The sequence below is a fragment of the Podarcis gaigeae genome (assembly GCF_964106915.1).
Source record: "Podarcis gaigeae genome assembly, chromosome: 2".
In the NCBI taxonomy this organism is placed as follows: domain Eukaryota; kingdom Metazoa; phylum Chordata; class Lepidosauria; order Squamata; family Lacertidae; genus Podarcis; species Podarcis gaigeae.
The window spans coordinates 118,237,109-118,255,921 of NC_139679.1; the positions used below are offsets into that span (position 1 = coordinate 118,237,109).

Sequence of the window (18,813 nt, forward strand, 5' to 3'; positions counted from 1 at the left end):
TGTAGCTCCGCCAGGGGGAGAACTACAGTTCCCGGGATTCCAGTTGCGGGGAAGGGGGAGGGGGAGCCATGCGCTTTGGACGCCTGCGCTGCTGCGCGCAGCTGCGCGCTCTGAACTTAACTCGTGTCTGGCCAAGAGCTGGATGGAGAGGGGGAGGAAGATGCCATGGACCGTGTCAGATCGCTAGTCGGAGAACGATCGCGTTTGAAGATGAAGATGACCACCGGGTCATCTAGTCCGACCCGCTGCAATGCAGGAATCTGTCACCCAACGTGGGGCTGGAACGCACAGCCCTGGGCATTAGAGCCGACCTCTTCTTTTTAATTAATTTATTTGGTTTTTCGGATTAAAGTTTTACAGTCACATCAAAAAATTCCTTCCAGTAGCACCTTAAAGACCAACTAAGTTAGTTCTAGGTATGAGCTTTCGTGTGCATGCACACTTCTTCAGATACACGTATCTGAAGAAGTGTATCTGAAGAAGTGTGCATGCACACGAAAGCTCATACCTAGAACTAACTTAGTTGGTCTTTAAGGTGCTACTGGAATGAATTTTTTGTTTTGACTATGGCAGACCAACACGGCTACCTATCTGTAACTGGAATTACAGTCACATATCCGACATGCAGCATAATAACAAGATTCCAAGGAATCTCTTGGACTTCCCTCCTCCCCCTTGTGGATCCTACCGTTTATCATTTCCTCCTGCATCTTTTATGATAATCCAAATCTTTTAACCTCTCCATTGTTTCCAAAATTCACCATTAAACTACAAGCGATATTCCAATCCTACTAACGATTTTAACCGTTTACAATGGTCTTTTAAGGTAAGTTTATAAAATTTCCCCATTCCTTATTAAAATTTTTGGTCAAATCTTTTTGATTAAGTTTTGCATTGCAAATTTATGTTCAAACAGTAAACATCAACATCATCATTTAGGATTCCCCAAATCCTGACTGCCCTCCGTCCTTCCATGGTCACCACTGTCAATCTTTTTTAAACTGCTTCTGTTATTTTCTCTATTTTTCTTAAGTAATCCATATTTTTTTGTACATTCCAAGCGTTGCTCAAATCCTGCCAAAGTTTTTAATTGTTTACAATGTTCTCTTAAATACATTTTTAAATTTTCCCACTCCTTAAAGTTCTTCTCTTCCTGGTTTCTGATTTTCCATGTCAATTTCAGCATAGTCCATCATCTGGTCGTCCGTCCCGTCCCCCCCGCTCCACCAATAAAATATTTGAGGGCCCCCGGGACCCCAAAACTATACCCTCCAACATTTCTCTGAGGAGAATAGGGACGTCATTTGTTGTTGTTGTTTAGTCGTTTAGTCGTGTCCGACTCTTCGTGACCCGCTGGACCAGAGCACGCCAGGCACTCCTGTCTTCCACTGCCTCCCGCAGTTTGGTCAAACTCATGCTGGTAGCTTCGAGAACACTGTCCAACCATCTCGTCCTCTGTCGTCCCCTTCTCCTTGTGCCCTCCATCTTTCCCAGCATCAGGGTCTTTTCCAGGGAGTCTTCTGTTATTATTATTAATCCCCTGCCCATCTAACTGGGTTGCCCCATTCACCCTGGGCAGCTTCCAGCATGTATAAAAACATAATAAAACATCAAACATTAAAAAGCTTCCTTATTCAGGGCTCCGTTTAGATGGCTTCCAAAGCTTGTCTAGTTACTTATCTCCTTGGCTCAGGGGTTCACAGAATTCCATACTCTCCAACATTTCTCTGACGTAATAATAATAATAATAATAATAATAATAATAATAATAATAATAATTTATTATTTTTACCCTGCCCATCTGGGCTGCTTCGAACAAAGTATTAAAATACAGTAGTCTGTTAAACATTAAAAGCTTCCCTAAAGAGGGCTGCCTTCAGATGTCTTCTAAAAGTCTGGTAGTTGTTGTTCTCTTTGCCATCTGGTGGGAAGGGCATTCCACAGGGCGGGCACCACTACCGAGAAGGCCCTCTGGCTGATTCCCTGTAACTTGGCTTCTCGCAATGAGGGAACCGCCAGAAGGCCCTCAGCACTGGGCCTCAGTGTCCGGGCAGAATGATGGAGGTGGAGACGCTCCTTCAGGTATACTGGGCCTTTGAGGCTGTTTAGGGCTTTAAAGGTCAGCACCAACACTTTGAATTGTGCTCGGGAAAGTACAGGGAGCCAATGTAGGTCTTTCAAGACCAGTGTTATGTGGTCTTGGCGGCCACTCCCAGTCCCCAGTCTAGCTGCCATATTCTGGATTAGTTGCAGTTTCCGGGTCACCTTCAAAGGTAGCCCCACGTAGAGTGCATTGCAGTAGTCCAAGCGGGAGATAACTAGAGCATGCACCATTCTGGCGAGACAGTCTGTGGGCAGGTAGGGTCTCAGCCTGCGTACCAGGTGGAGCTGGTAGACAGCTGGCCTGGACACAGAATTAACCTGTGCCTCCATGGTCAGCTGTGAGTCCAAAATGACTCCCAGGCTGCGCACCTGGTCCTTCAGGGGCACAGTTACCCCGTTCAGGACCAAGGAGTCCTCCACACCCGCCTGCCTCCTGTCCCCCCAAAACAGTACTTCTGTCTTGTCAGGATTCAACCTCAATCTGTTAACCGCCATCCCTGAAGGTGCAATGTTTCTTGTGGAAGCACCCAACGTTTTTTGCGTCAGTAGTCCAAGTAGGAGATAACTAGAGCATGCACCACTCTGGCGAGACAGTTCGCGGGCAGAATAGGAACGTCCGAAGGAAAAGCGGGACATCATCTTCCGTGGAGTACATAAACCATGCTCCCCCCATATTTTACAGCATCCTTTGCTGGAGTGCTGATTCTGCTGAAACTGTAGTTTTACAGCATTCAACTACTCCTGAATATGGAGGCTCTACATAACCAACATGTCTTAAGATTGTAAGGGAGAGCACCGCTATACTTGCAAGCTGCCTGGGCTCTTTGAGAAGGTCATTGGCCTGATCCAGCAGCCGGGCTTTTTTTTGATGTTCTGGATTTTTTTTTAATGTTATGGAAATATTTTGACATAAAATACAATCAGAATCAAACTAGCCTACAAAACAAGAATTTTAAAAAGAACCAAAAGATATAAAAGCAAGAAGAAAAAAAGGGGGAAGAAAAAGAAGGGGGGAAACCCCCTACAAGGCCCTTCACCATATTTATATGCTATACAGTGGTACCTCAGGTTAAGTACTTAATTCGTTCCGGAGGTCTGTACTTAACCTGAAACTGTTCTTAACCTGAAGCACCACTTTAGCTAATGGGGCCTCCCGCTGCCGCTGCGTGATTTCTGTTCTCAACCTGAAGCAAAGCTCTTAACCTGAAGCACTATTTCTGGGTTAGTGGAGTCTGTGACCTGAAGCATATGTAACCTGAAGCGTATGTAACCCGAGGTACCACTGTACTGTATTTCTTTAAATAAGTTGGAGTTCTTGTTACTAAATATACCAAGAAAAAAGCACACCAAGAACTCAGGCCAATGTAAGTTTCAATAGTGGGAGTAGTCCCTACTCACAAATCAATAGTCAATTGTAACAAAAACTAATCCATTCAAATGTATGTATTCTGACAAGGATTACAAACTCAAATAGAGATTACAAACTTTAACAGAGATTACAAACTCAAACTCATAAAGATATGTATAACACAATAATTCGTTACAGTATTAAAGGTTATGAGTAGAGATAAGTTCATGTTAGTCCATAGTCAGATTTGACGTGGAGGTCTTGATTTCAATCACTGAGCAGAAGTCAGAAGTCAGTTATGGATCAGAAATCAGGACAGGGCCCTGTTTCGTTGTATTCACTTTCATCAGCTAATTTTTAAAGGGTCATGTAAGTTTGAAGACTTTCGGATAAATCTAACCTGTTATTTTCTACGTTTCTCAGGGATAACAACTGAAAATAATAATAATTACAGGTATAGAATCAAATTAAAAACTCTAAGGCAGCATATAATCATACTGTACTTCCTGCCATTTATCCACATACAGAGATGTTCATGTGGGGCGCGGGGGGGGGGGGGGATAACAAACTGTAAAGAGCTACCAGATTTTTGTGATTGCATTTTTTTAAATGCTGTTTTCAGCATAATAAATTAAAATAAAAATAGCAGCAGAAATCAATATTGGAACTCTCTGCCTTTGGACATCAGGCAGATGCCTTAACTGTAGAACCTTTATTTTTACAAGCCTATCCAGATATGAAGGATGTCGACATGTCTTTGAATCTTTTTAAAAAAAAACATTTTGCTGTTTTTAATTATTTCTGAACCTTTTAAATAGCTCAAAACAAAATAAAAAAATTCCTTCCAGTAGCACCTTAAAGAACAACTAAGTTAGTTCTAAGGTATGAGCTTTCGTGTGCATGCACACTTCTTCAGATACCATCTGAAGAAGTGTACATGCACACGAAAGCTCATACCAAGAACTAGCTTAGTTGGTCTTTAAGGTGCTACTGGAAGGAATTTTTTTATTTTGTTTTGACACAGATTTTGGTGACCTGAAATAAATGGGGGGGAGGTACATCAATAACAAGTGAGGCCACTGTAACAAAATGTTGCAGTGCTCCTGTTGAGGGATGCAAGCCATTCCGTTCCCATCACCCCATCTCTCTTTCTTTCTCACACACCCTTAGCATGTTTGGGGTGTGGATCTGGCTTTTTTAATCGCTGTCTGGAAAAGGGGAAATTATTATTAATTTTCAGTGCGGCTGGGCAAGGGTTAAAGGCGGCGAGCCGCGGCTCCTAGAGAGGCGTGGGAACTGGGGTGGGCTGCTGGGGGTGGGGAAGGAAGGGAGGAACTTCCTTTTCCTCTTTTTTTTTTTTTTGCACCCAGAGGCAGCACTTTGAGGGTGAGGAGGGGTGAGAGCAAAGCTGGGGGGCATTTGGGTTGCAGAGGTAGGGGGTTGAGGTGGTCCTAAGGAAGGCAGGCAGGCAGGGGGAGAAGAGGCAGGCAGGCTGGTGTTGCCTGCACGGGCTGGCAGCAGCTCTCCAAGGTTTCAGGCAGGGGGGGGGGCATCCATTCCCAGGCTGGCCTGGAGGTGCCATGGGAGATTGACATTCTGCATGCCAGGCAGATGCTCTGCCACTGAGCCACACTGGTTGGGCAGAAAAAGGGATCTGGGCAGAACTGGGACGCCCTTGGCCACAGCTTAGGCATGGTGGTTTTTTCTCTCAGCTGGTGAAATTACCCCCTTTAAGAGGAAGCCTCTAGCCTCCTGCTTGCTTGCCTTTAAAAAAAAAATTAAACAATGCCTGAGCATGTTCCTGGTTCCCACCTCTAGATTGTATAACTCTATGGTGAGAGTCATAGAACTGTACATTTGGAAGGAACTCTGAGGATCATCTAGTCCAGCCCCTGCAATGCAGGAAGGTGTAGATGTCCCCATACAGGGATTGAAGCTGCAACCTTGACATTATCGGCACCACGCTCTAACCAACTGATCCCACGTTAGATTTGAGAATCTGATTTGAACATTTGGGGTCAGGTCCGAGCAAAAGTATGCCTTGCCTTTTACTGTGTGGTGAGAGTCTGTTTTTTTAAAAAATGTCTGAAGTTTTATTTTATTTTTAATACAGTGGTACCTTGGGTTAAGTACTTAATTCGTTCCGGAGGTCCGTTCTTAACCTGAAACTGTTCTTAACCTGAAGCACCACTTTAGCCAATGGGGCCTCCTCCTGCTGCTGTGCCGCCGGAGCACGATTTCTGTTCTCATCCTGAAGCAAAGTTCTTAACCCGAGGTACTATTTCTGGGTTAGCGGAGTCTGTAACCTGAAGCGTATGTAACCTGAAGCGTATGTAACCCGAGGTACCGCTGTATTCTGTTGGAAGCCGCCCAGAGTGGCTGGGGAAACCCAGCCAGATGAGTGGGGTATAAATAAAAAAATAATAACTATTAATAATATTATTATTGTATGTTCCCATTGTGCCGGAGGATCTAAGCAAAGGTTTCCATGTTCAGAAGTATTGTACCTCCAAATCCCAATTGCTGGGGGCAGGGCACTGCTGCCTTCTGGGTCCTGCATGTGGGCTTTCAAGATTGGTCCCTGTTGGCAAGGTGTGATGGATATTTGGCCTGATCTTCTGTTGATAATAACAATAATAATAATAAAAAATTATTTACATCCCGCCCTTCCTGGTTCAGAAAACCAGGCTCAGGGCGGCTAACAACAAATTTAAAACACTTAATTGTAGAAGCAGCATAAAATACTGTTTGGGGGAAATCCATCCAATAAGCATTAGATAATCACCAGGGCTAGCTGGAGGCCAGGGGAGAATTAGCTGTGGGGTCTCGGAGTGGGTGATCTTCATAAAAGGGGAGGGGGAGGGAAGAGAAGGGAAATAAAAGATCAGGCTGAATTCAAATTAAAGGCCAGGTGGAATAGTTCTGTCTTACAGGCCCGGCGGAAAGAGGTTAAATCCTGAAGGGCCCTGGTCTCGTGGGGCAGAGCATTCCACCAGGTCGGAGCCATCACTGAGAAGGCCCTGGCGCTTGTGGAGGATAGTCTGACTTCCTTAGGGCCCGGGACCTCTAAACTATGGTTATTCATGGACTTTAAGGTCCTCTGCAGGGCAGACCAGGAGAGGCGGTGCCGTAAATACGAGGGCCCTAAGGCTAGAATAGCATTAGTCGTTTTTGCTGCTGCATTACACCGTTGGCTCATGTCCAGCATGTGGTTTTTCTGCTTTCTACTTCCTTCATAGCATAATTCTTCAATGCATAGTTCTATACATTTCTGTAATGTTGCCTCTTACACCTCCTTTTTCTATACAGTTGTACCTTGGTTGTCAAACGCCTTGCTACTTGAAAATTTTGACTCCTGGGTGCCGCAAAACTGGAAGTGAGTGTCCCGGTTTGTGAACATTCATTGGAAGCCGAACGTGTGACGCGTTTTCTGTGGCTTCTAATTGCATGCAGGAAGCTTCTGCAGCCAATCGGAAGCCATGCCTTGGTTGTTGAATGTTTTTAAAGTCGAACAGACTTCCGGAATGGATCCTGTTCGAAAACCAAGATACAACAGTACTGAAAAGCCTCAAGTGCAGTAACCTTTCCTTTCTGAATGTGTACATTCAAATGTAAGATAATATATATGCAAAGGGACTTGACAGGAAGTCAAAGTTGAAGAAAAGATTTTGGAAGATAAAAAGGGAAAAAATATTTACTTTCATTATTATCATTTTGTGTGCGGGTGTGGGTGTCTGCACATATGTGTGTTGTTGTATGCAATGCTTGAGAGGAAATAAGACGGTAAATAACAAATAACAACCTAAATATCGATGTATGTAATTTTTATTTCTTAATTATATTTAGTGGTAGTATGGCTGTATTTTTTTTTTTGTAACATAAAATCATTCAATAAAAAATATTTTTTTAAAAAAACCTTTCCTTTCTGTTCTTCAGAAAAAAACGAATCTTCCAGTGTGGGGAGAGAGTCCTACATGCGGCTGTGTAGCTGAGGGGTTTTGAAACGTCGCCACCTCCGTCTGGTCCTCTTCTCAAAATTGCCCAAGGCTTGATGGTTGGCATGTAGGCTGAGAGTGATGCAACAGCGGAACTGGTTGAACCAAGCCCACAGACAAAATGGCCGCTGAGCAAAGGACGGTGTCCTGTTTGGCTCCCCACCCGTATGAGGCTGCGGTGGAGAAGGAAGTGAAAATGGAAGAGCTGGACCCGGCGGGGTCCACCCCACCAGAGGGGCCAAAACGTTTCAGAAAGACCCCCCAAGGTGGGACCATTGGGGAATGCCTCAGCTGGGCCATTGCAAAGCAAGCGGAGTGCGAACTGGACGATGGGTTGTTGTCCCATTGCTGGGAGGCCCAGTGGCAGGAGTTCCTGAAGACCGTACAGTCTCCATTTTCTGGGTGGACCAGCTCTCCGCAGCTGCCCATTCCATTGGCGCTCTCGGAAACGTCGGCTGGGGTTTGCCAGCAAGAAGCGGCGAGCGGGCTTCCTTCAGGCATCAGAGAGGGGTCCCCCAGGACCGATGCCCAGCCCAGAGAGAAAGCGGGTTGCAGGGCAGTGAAGGGAGAGACCCTGCACGAGGGAGAGACGGCCGGGGCCGAAACGCGGCGCCAACGTTTCCGCTGGTTTTGCTACCAGGAGGTCGAGGGGCCCCGGGAAGTCTGGGCCCGGCTGCGGGAGCTCTGCTGTGAGTGGCTGAGGCCCGAGCTCAACTCGAAGGAGCGGATTGTGGATTTGGTGATCCTGGAGCAGTTTCTGGCCATCTTGCCGGAGGAGATCCAGAGCTGGGTGGGCGAAGGCGGGCCGGAGACCTGTGCCCAGGCGGTGGCCCTGGCTGAAGACTTCCTGCTGAGGCAGCAGGAGGCAGAGAGGTGGAAACAGGAGGTGAGGATAGTTCCCACCAGCCCACACTCTGAAGGGGTCTTAATTGGGGGTGGCAGCGAGTGCTTTGGTCCTGTCAGGTAGAAAAAAAAGCCCCAGTAGATCGGCAGATGCTACAGAAAAGAGGGTACAGACTTGGGTGATGATTACTTCACTGGTGTTTATTTCATTTGCACCTCCAAGGAGCTCAAGGTGGCAGGCATGGGTATCTCCCCTCCCTGTATTCTCCTCACAAAACCCTGTGAGGTACGGTAGGCTGAGAAGCCGCGACTGACAGGTCCAAGGTCACCCAGAAAGTTTCATGGCCGAGTGGGGATTTGAACCCGGGTCTCCTGGGGTCTAGTCCAACGCTCTCACTGCTGTAGCACATGGTTTAGTTGAGATGTTCCTGCCAGAAGGTGATAATGATGGTTGTAATAACAACAACAACAACAACAATAATAATAATAATATTTAAGATTGTTACTCATGGAATCCATAATAACTGGCCATAATAAAGCAATAGGCAAGTATTGATATAAAAATTAATGATAATACAATAGTAGTAATTAAAGATAATAACTAACTTATTATTTCATTATTGTGTCATGTTAATAGTACAACTGTGAAGAACAATAATGATGCTAAATAAATTTTGAATTTGTTATTTAGTAATAAATATACATTAATAATAAAAATCAGACACTAGTGGTACAGTGTAATTGTTGATTTGTTGTTTTAAAAATAGATTAATGACATGCGAAGTTATTACGGAAGTGGGACCTGCAACCAAGTGTGAATTGCTTCTGTTCACGGTGCCAAACTGCCATGCTAGCTGCCATGGATGCTTTCGTTGAGATTCCTGCAATGTAGGTGGTTGTACTAGATGACCTCAGGGCCACTTCCAAGCTTTTATGATTCTATGCCCCCCTTTTCCAGGATACTCCATTTCATTATTTGCTTCTCCTCCTGCACTCTCCAGTTTCCAAGTAGAATAATAATAATAATAATAATAATAATAATAATAATAATAATCCCACCCATCTTGTATGGGTTTCCCCAGCTACTCTGGGTGGCTTACAGCATATCTAAAAACATTATAAAGGTAAAGGGTAAAGGGACCCCTGACCATTAGGTCCAGTCGTGGACGGCTCTGGGGTTGCGGCGCTCATCTCACTTTACTGGCCGATGGAGCTGGTGTACAGCTTCCGGGTCATGTGGCCAGCATGACTAAGCTGCTTCTGGTGAACCAGAGCAGCCACGGAAACGCCGTTTACCTTCCCACCAGAGCAGTACCTATTTATCTACTTGCGCTTTGACGTGCTTTCGAACTGCTAGGTTGGAAAAACATCAAATTCCCAGTTCCCTGCCTCCTCAGCCTGTTTACAAATATATAGTACTTAGTTATTTAAACCGATAAATATGAGTTAATTCTTTAAAAAGGAAAAGTACCCTTTGTGAGCTGACCACTCGAGTTACACTGCGACGCTTCGCCTCCAAACCTCTGGCTTATTGCCTTTCAGGTCCTGGGAGAATTTGAGGAGGTAGCGATGAGTTTCTCTCGAGAAGAGGACGCTGGAGAGAGGCCCCACCCCAGGGAGATCAAGCAAGAAGGCCAGGAGGGGGCCACGTTGCTGGGTAAGTATCTTTCACTGGAGCAGTGGTTTTCCTGCCCCCCTCCCCATATTACCTTGCTATTGTTTGCCGCCCTGGACTTCTTTGGGAGGATTTTTTTTTCAAAATTTCAGAAACAATTTTCCTGCATTGCAGGGGGTTGGACTAGATGACCATTGGGTCCTTTTGTAGGGATCGGATGGGATTACCATGAGGAATTATAAAATATACATCAAGCCATCGTGTCCACGATGAACGCATTGTATTGACTGGGTTTGATATATTGATGATGATTTCTGATTAAATCCTGTAAGATTCTACATTCATGCCCTTTTCATGCCCTTTTGCTTCTACTGCCCAGTTTCTTCACAAGTCACGTACACACTTCAACAGACAGGCAGGCGTCCTGGGTCATCTAAAGACTATGGCCAGTTTCTTTGATGTAGCTTTTCTAATAGGTAATCTTAGGATATTAATCTTAGGGCCAGGAAACAGGTTTCGCATTAAGGCGATAATGGTCACTGCCCTCCTGGCCATCCTTCTTATCATGTGTACTGATTGTTTATGACCTCCAGGGTTGCTGTATTTGCTCCTTTGTAGTTTTTATTCATTTACTCCAGAGTATGTATGCCTAACTAGTGTTTAGAGTTTAACTTTGTCCCCACCTGAGGTTTGTTTGAATGCTCAGAGGAAATCTGACTGGTTCTTACGAACACTCTGTAAAAAGTTCTTTTGTGAATAAAAGGACCTGGTGAGGAGTGTGGTGAATGCGCTTTCTCCGAGAGCCTTGCAGATCAAAGCCTCGTGTCTTATTTTAATCAGGGTCCATTCCTTCCTTTGGCCTCAGAACACAACACCTTTCTAGCCTTACAATTCTGTGATTCGATGATGGTGATACAGTAAGATTTCCCAAGAAAATGCTGCCCCTAACAGAATTGAGAAAAGTCTAGAGATGCAAAAATGAGGGGAAGCTGGGAATTCCCCCTCCCCAGTTGTTTCTCAGTCCTTCACATCTTCTTGTCTCCTTGGCTGAATGACTCCTGGGTCTCCACAACAAGAAATGTGAGGTTTTGTTCTGTTATTTGTTTCTCCAGCAACTGGTGTTCGGAGATAGACTACTTTTGAACATGAAGGTTCCATTTAGGCTTTCTAAGAAAAGCCCTGATGGATCAGGCCAGCACACTGTCTTTTCCAGGTTCCATTTTTAACAAGCTTCTGTTTTTTATTCCAGCAGGCGATGGCTGGGAGAGCGAGGAAGAAAGGCTCTCATTTGAGGTGCCGTTGGGAAGAATAAAGCCTCGAGACCCAGAAGAGGCCTTTGGAGATCAAGACGGGACGAGGCAGGAAGAGAGAATACGAACAGACAAGAGTCAGAGTGATAAATCCATCCTTTGCCGGAGTTCTGAATCTGGTGAAACCGTAGCACAACGAAGAATTTCCACAGGAAAGCGACAGTATGTGTGCAATATTTGTGGGAAAGCTTTTACTCAGAAATCAAACCTCAACAGGCATCAGAGAATCCACACAGGAGGGGAAAAGTATCAGTGCTTTAAGTGTGGGAAAACCTTTAATTGGGAGACTAGCTTTACTAGACACCAGAGATTCCATACGGGTGAAAAGCCTTACCCGTGCTTAGAATGCGGGAAGAGCTTCAGTCGGAGTGCCAACCTTATCATCCATCAGAGAATTCACACAGGAGAGAAACCGCACCAGTGCGTAGACTGTGGTCAGAGCTTTAGTCATATCTCCAACCTCGTCAGGCACCACAGAGTTCATACTGGAGAGAAGCCTTATAAATGTCTGGAGTGCGGGAAGGGTTTCACTCAAAAATCAAACCTTGTCAAACATCAGAGTGTGCACTCAGACGACAAACCACACAGGTACTCTTCTTACGGGATGAGATTCAGTCAGAGGCCAAACCACAACAGACTCGAGAGGATTCTGTTTGGGGAAAACGCATGCAAATGCTTCAAGTGTGGGAAGGTCTTTTCCCGGAGAGGGAACCTCCTCAGGCATCAGAGCATCCACACAAAAGATAAGCCGCATAAGTGTTCAGAATGCGGGAAACGTTTCAACCAGAGGACAAACCTTAATGCTCACCAGAGAATTCACACCGGAGAGAAGCCTTACAAATGTCTGGACTGTGAAAAAAGCTTTCGGTGGAGAGCACACCTCCTCATACACAAGAGACTGCACACAGGGGAGAAACCGCACAAGTGTGGTGATTGTGGGCAGAGCTTTAGCCAGAGATCCAACCTTGTGAGACATCACCGAATCCACACAGGAGAGAAGCCCTACCAGTGCTCAGACTGTGGGAAGAGCTTTGGTCAGAAATCGAAGCTGATCAAACACCAAAAGATTCACACTGAAGACGATGCTCTCAATCCGAAACCAAACCATATTTGGGGCGAAAGAATTATTACAGGAGAACACCTGTATAAGTGTTTCAGATGTGGGAAAACATTTTCCCGGAGAGGGAACCTTCTTCGACATCAGAGCATCCACAGCAGAGAGAAACCACAGAAATGCTCTGACTGTGGGAAGAGGTTCAATCAGAGAACGAACCTCATCAGCCACCAGAGGATTCACACAGGTGAGAAGCCTTTCAAATGTTCAGATTGTGGGAAGAGTTTTCGTCAAAGCCCGCACCTTATCAAACATCAGAAAGTCCATACAGAAGAGGAGGCATCATACAGAAGTTCAGGTTGTCCAGAAAGTGTAGATCCCGGGTTGAACCCTAGCAGACATGAGAGAATTGAGGTGGGAGAAACCCCGTATGAATGCCTTAAGTGTGGGAAAATATTTAATTGGCAGTCAAACTTTATCAGGCATCAGAAAATCCATGCTGGTGAGGAGCCTCACAAATGCTCTGACTGCAGGGGGAAATTCAACCGAAGGAAAAACCTCATTGCCCACCAGAGAATCCACATGAGAGACAAGCCCTACAAATGTCCAGATTGTGAACACAGCTTCACGTGGGAAGCTCACCTTATCATCCATCAAAGAATCCACACGGGGGAGAAACCCCATCAATGCACAGAGTGCGGGCAGAGCTTCAGCCAGAGGTCCAACCTTATCCGGCATCAGAGAATCCACACGGGTGAGAAGCCCTACAAATGTACAGACTGTGGCCAGAGTTTCAGTCAGAGAACGCACCTTGTTGTACATCAGAGAACGCACACAGGGGAGAAACCGCACAAATGCCTGGACTGTGGGCAAGGCTTCAGTCAAAGGGCGCACCTTACAGTACACCGGAGAATCCACACAGGGGAGAAGCCCCACAGGTGTGTGGACTGTGGGCAAGGCTTCTGTCAAAGATCTAATCTTATCAGGCATCAGAAGACCCATGCCTGCGAGAATAACAAATAAGGGATGCTTCCATTGAAGCCCGTGCTGAGGACAGGGCCAAAACCATTATATGGCACAGGCTGAGAGAGTGACGCTTTTACAAAAACTCCAGTCTTGCTAGGCATCTTGGCAGGAACAGAGACTAGGAGGCACTGCCTGTACCCAGAAAGTTGGGTGGGGACCCAAGACCTCTCCTCCACCTCCCCTTCCTTCTTCTTAGCCTTGCAAAATAGTGACAGCAGCCAGTGGCTTGCGATGGACCAGCTACACTTGAAAAACATCTGGAACCCATTCCAACTTGGGGGAAACACCCGAGACAAGGACTGGGAAACCCATGGCCCTCCCAGATCCTGCCGGACTCCAACTCCCATCAGCCCCAGCCAGCATGACCAAAGTTCTTGGGGAATGATGGGAGTTGATGGCATCTGAAGGGCCAAAGGTTCCTTATTCCTGGCCTAGGCAAGGTGGGGGATTCTCTGAATTGGATTCTTCATTCTGTTCTACCTGCCGCCTCCATCTGTCTTCTCATCTTTCAGTTCAGCTTTCTGGTTCTATTAAACCCCTTGTGAAGCCGCAGATCTCAGTCTCCTGTTCTCTGTTTTGCTTCCTCTTCCTGGAATTCTAGGGACACGGGTGGCGCTGTGGGTTAAACCACAGAACCTAGGACTTGTTGATCAGAAGGTCGGCGGTTCGAATCCCCATGACGGAGTAAGCTCCCGTTGCTCGGTCCCAGCTCCTGCCAACCTAGCAGTTCGAAAGCATCTCAAAGTGCAAGTAGATAAATAGGTACCCCTCCGGCGGGAAGGTAAACGGCATTTCCGTGCACTGCTCTGGTTCGCCAGAAGCGGCTTAGTCATGCTGGCCACATGACCCGGAAGCTGTACGCCCGCTCCCTCGGCCAGTAAAGCGAGATGAGCGCTGCAACCCCAGAGCCGTCCGCAACTGGACCAAATGGTCAGGGGTACCTTTACCTTTACCTGGAATTCTGCGTCTCCTCCCAATCCAGCCTTCTCAGAACCCAGTGCTAGCTTTCCCAGACAGGACTCGTCTTTGCCTCCTGTCCGCTCCTCCCCAACATGCCCTTCTTTCTCTTAGAAGGTAAGGCTGCGGGCAGAAGATCGACTTTTCTCTTTTGCACCATTGTACAGCACCTGGCACATAGAGGTCCCTTTACAAAACAGCAGCCCTAAGAATAAATGCATCGTGCTTAGAAGGCTGGAGATTGTTCAGTTACTCAAGCGAGGACTGTGCAGGTGAGCTCACTGCTAAAAGTGACAATGGTTTAGGGATGATATTGATATTGAAATACTTTATTGTCACTTGCACAACTTGTATACAGTGAGATTACACAAGCACACCCCACTCAGCTCTCGGAGGTGGACCTCGGTGTCCGGGCTGAACGATTATTTATCCTCTACTGATCAGGACACATTTGGATATAGCAGCCAAATTTTGCACAAAATTCCTGAAAGGACAGAGCAGGGTGTTGTGTATGGATACCATTGGACGCCATTTTGAATCAAGATGGCGGGCTGAACCTATCAAAAATGAAGATGCTCCTTCAGGTATACTGGGCAGAGGCCATTTAGGGCTTTATAGATGAGCACCAACACTTTGAATTGTGCTCGGAAATGTACTGGGAGCCAATGAAGATCCTTTAGGACTGCTGTTATATGGTCCCAGTGGTCGCTCCCAGTCACCAGTCTGGCTGCCATATTCTGGATTAGTTGTAGTTTCCGGGTGACCTTCAAAGGTAGCCCCACATAGAGCACATTGCAGTAGTCCAAGCGGAGGAGATAACCAGAGCATGCACCACTCTGGCAAGACAGTCTGCAGGTAGGTCTCAGTTTCAAACCAGACAACAAATACGTGACTTTCAGTAATAATAATAATTTATCATTTATACCCCGCCCATCTGGCTGGGTTTCCCCAGCCACTCTGGGCGGCTTCCAACAAAAGATTAAAATACAGTGGTACCTCTGGTTACGTACTTAATTCGTTCTGGAGGTCTGTTCTTAACCTGAAATTGTTCTTTACCTGAATAAATTATTAATAATAATAATTTATCATTTATACCCCACCCATCTGGCTGGGTTTCCCCAGCCACTCTGGGCGGCTTCCAACAAAAGATTAAAATACAGTGGTACCTCTGGTTACGTACTTAATTCGTTCTGGAGGTCTGTTCTTAACCTGAAATTGTTCTTTACCTGAAGCACCACTTTAGCTAATGGGGCCTCCCGCTGCTGCCGCACCGCCGCCGCACGATTTCTGTTCTTACCCTGAAGCAAAGTTCTTAATCCGAGGTACTATTTCTGGATTAGCGGAGTCTGTAACCTGAAGCGTATGTAACCTGAAGTGTATGTAACCCGAGGTACCACTGTACAGTAGTCCATCAAACATTAAAAGCTTCCCTAAACATGGCTGCCTTCAGATGTCTTCTAAGTCTGGTAGTTGTTGTTCTCTGGTGGGAGGGCGTTCCATAGGGCAGGCGCCACTACCAAGAAGGCCCTCTGCTTGGTTCCCTGTAACTTGACTTCTTGCAGTGAGGGAACCGCCAGTAGGCCCTCAACGCTGGACCTCAGTGTCCGGGCAGAACGATGGGGGTGGAGACGCTCCTTCAGGTATACTGGACCAAGGCCGTTTAGGGCTTGAAAGGTCAGCACCAACACTTTGAATTGTGCTCGGAAACGTACTGGGAGCCAATGTAGGTCTTTCAAGACCAGTGTTATGTGGTCTCAGTAGCCGCTCCCAGTCACCAATTTAGCTGCCGCATTCTGGATTAGCACCACTCTGGCGAGACAGTCTGTGGGCAGGTAGGGTCTCAGCCTGCGTACCAGATAGAGTTGGTAAACAGCTGCCCTGGGCACACAACTGACCTGTGACTCCATGGACAGCTGTGAGTCCAAAACAACTCCCAGGCTGCACACCTGGTCCTTCTGGGGCACAGTTACCCCATTCAGGACCAGGGAGTGCCCCACACGATATATGACACTATAACCAACTTCAATCCTGCTCTTGGGGGGGGTTAGGTCTAGATAGGATTTCACCACCACCCTGATCACCCGGGGATAAATCCTGCTGCTCTGGCAGGTGGCCATGGCATTTGGGCCATGGAATTGCAGGTCAAATCCAACCCACTGGTGGGTCAAATCCCCCCCCCTTGTGTCACTGTAGGGAGACTTGGGAGCCCTGAGAGATCACTAGGGAAAAAAACACTCAGGTGGAGAAAGGGGGAGGTAGAGTGGGCTTAATTTTATTAAAATACATCGTGCTTCTAGCTACAAATAACCCCAAACTATTTACAACCAAAGTAAAAATGCAATTATAAAAATCACATAAACATTAATATTCTAGGAGACAGTATCTGCTCCACCCAGCCAAAGGCCCTATTGCCACCGAAGATCTAAAGCATCGTACAGCTTTAAACAGTTGTGGCTGCCCCCAAAGAATCCTGGGAAATGTAGTTTGTTAAGAGTGCCGAGATCGTTAAGAGACCCCATTCCCCTCACAGAGTTACAATAGCCAGAGCTGTTTTAACAAACAATCCCTCTTCCCAGGTTTTAACACCTACCCTGGGTGTTAAAATTATTGGCAAAGACGGCGTGTTTAATCAGAGAAAAATCGTCAACAATATTTACGAAAGATTGGAAACTTGTTACAGACACTTTATGTGGAAAAGAAAATGAACTTATGAAATCTAGGTTGGAGCATTGAAGGAAATATTGATTTATAGAAAGTGGAATTCAAGGGTGTTGTGCTTGGAGTGGATGTTTTAAATAATTTTTTGTATATAGGTGACAGACGAAGACTAGGAAGGTCTCCTTTTTCTCCCCCACCCCTTTTCTCTTCTTTTTTCTCTTCTTTTCTGTTTGTGTTTGTGTTTTTTTTTATTTTTGATTTTTGATAAAATATATGTGATAGTAACCTTTGTATATTTTCTTTCAAACTTTAAATAACATTTATTGGGGAAATTAATCCCTCTTCCTGTGGAACTCTGGGAACTGTAGCACTGAGGGAAACAACTTTCAGCACCCTTAACAAACTACAATTCCCAGGATTCTTTGGGGGAACCATGGCTGTTTCAAGTGGTGTGATATGGCTTTACGTGTATCGTGCAGATGGGGCCTACGTTGAACACTAAAAAACAAGACAAACATATCACTAGTGCTGCCCAGGAAAACAAAAACGCCTTGCTGAAGCAATGACACTGTTGGTGGGCCTCCCAAGGGAAAGCATTCCAGAAGAGGGGCCAATACAGAAAAGGCCCTGTTCTCTTGCTCCCACCCTCTGGGGCCTGGTGAGCAAAGAAGAAACCTCAGACGACAAACTGACCGTCCTGGCAGGTCTGCAGACCTACCCACAAGTGGAGAACATTGGAAAGTGGGGGGAAATGGATTATTATTGCAAGAAAATGATTGGAACGGAAAAGAGCTAGGCAACAGGGAGACCTTTGTGGTTGGGAGCGGAAGACACGTTTTGCATGGCCAAAGAAATTATTGGCCTGTTAGTTGAGAAGAATGTATGGAGTTCTACTTCTTGGGCAAGGGAGGAACCTTCCTTCAACTCGAGGGCCATATTCCTTTCCGGGCAACCTGCCAGGGGCCACATACAAGTGCTGGGTGGGGCCAGAGGCAAAAGTGGGCAAAGCAACAAATGTCCATTTTTCTTCTATAGAACAGGCTGGCTCCTACAGCCACCCACCCCTCGATCCTGCCTGCAGGCAAGCAAGATGCGCAGTCACGAGTTCGAGGATGCGCCCCGGCCAGACCGGCACACTTGAGGATGCTGCAAATAGCCAATGAGGGGACCTGGCCCGAGAAAGAGTCTTCAAGAGTCAGATACAGGGGCTTAGATGCCCCCAGTCACAAGGTTTTCCATCTCTGTTCTAGGGGGTAGTTTTCTCACAGGAACAGGCTGCTGGATCAGACCCGTTCAATGCGGCATCCTGTTCTCACATGAGCAAACCTGCAAGCAGAAACTTAGCCCCACAGCAACTTCCCCCCGTCCTGCTTTTTCTAGTAACTGATATTCAGAGACGTTACTGCATGGAAATTGAATTGAAGAATTTAGGACAGTGTTTCCCCAACTTGGGGCTCCAGCTGTTTCTTGGACTACAACTCCCATCATCCCTAGCTAGCAGGACAAGTGGTCAGGGACGATGGGGATTGTAGTCCACAAACAGCTGGAGGCCCAAGTTTGGGGAACACTGGTTTAGGAGAACGTTCCAACAAAATATTTATCTAGCCATGTTGTTGGGGGGAGCAGCTAAGGCATAGAGGCCAAACTCTCCTTGAGCGTTTTTGCCTGGTTGGAATATGTCCTCAAGCTCTGATCATCCCAGAGGATGCTGGTCCATTTGGGCGGACGTGGCCCCTGCTTCACCAACTTTACTCTGCCCGCAGCCTGCCCTCGCTTGCCCTGCCTTCTTACCTGAAACCCGTGCAGAGGGTGGCATCGCCCGCCCACTTCCTCTGCCTGAGTCTCGGGGTCGCCCCTTGGGCAAAACCAGAATCGGTTGGCTCTGCCTGTCGTTGGCTCTCCGG

The 18,813-nt window shown here is 46.4% G+C and overlaps 1 protein-coding gene across 4 annotated transcripts; it reads left to right on the plus strand.

Annotated features, from left to right (window-relative positions):
- The first annotated feature begins 82 nt into the window (after positions 1-82).
- LOC310837230 (uncharacterized protein) lies at positions 83-13,846 on the plus strand. 4 transcript variants are annotated; one of them, XM_083723412.1, is made up of 5 exons: positions 83-359; positions 610-826; positions 7,388-8,332; positions 9,832-9,946; positions 11,157-13,846. In XM_083723412.1, the coding sequence occupies exons 3-5, from the start codon at positions 7,568-7,570 to the stop codon at positions 13,289-13,291; spliced, it is 3,015 nt and encodes a 1,004-aa protein (XP_083579538.1). In that variant the 5' UTR covers positions 83-359; positions 610-826; positions 7,388-7,567; the 3' UTR covers positions 13,292-13,846. The 4 variants fall into 4 exon arrangements, with proteins under 4 accessions (XP_083579538.1, XP_083579536.1, XP_083579535.1 ...); XM_083723410.1 differs by having other exon boundaries at positions 105-359; positions 11,154-13,846; XM_083723409.1 differs by lacking the exons at positions 83-359; positions 610-826 and adding an exon at positions 4,776-4,837 and having other exon boundaries at positions 11,154-13,846.
- Positions 13,847-18,813: the final 4,967 nt, after the last annotated feature.

Bases quoted from the DNA above. Each gene is read 5' to 3' on its own strand.
- LOC310837230 (XM_083723410.1), top strand. From the start codon at position 7,568: ATGGCCGCTGAGCAAAGGACGGTGTCCTGTTTGGCTCCCCACCCGTAT. The intron at 8,333-9,831 runs GTGAGGATAGTT...ATTGCCTTTCAG, and splicing joins CAGAGAGGTGGAAACAGGAG to GTCCTGGGAGAATTTGAGGA. The intron at 9,947-11,153 runs GTAAGTATCTTT...TTTTTATTCCAG, and splicing joins GGAGGGGGCCACGTTGCTGG to CAGGCGATGGCTGGGAGAGC.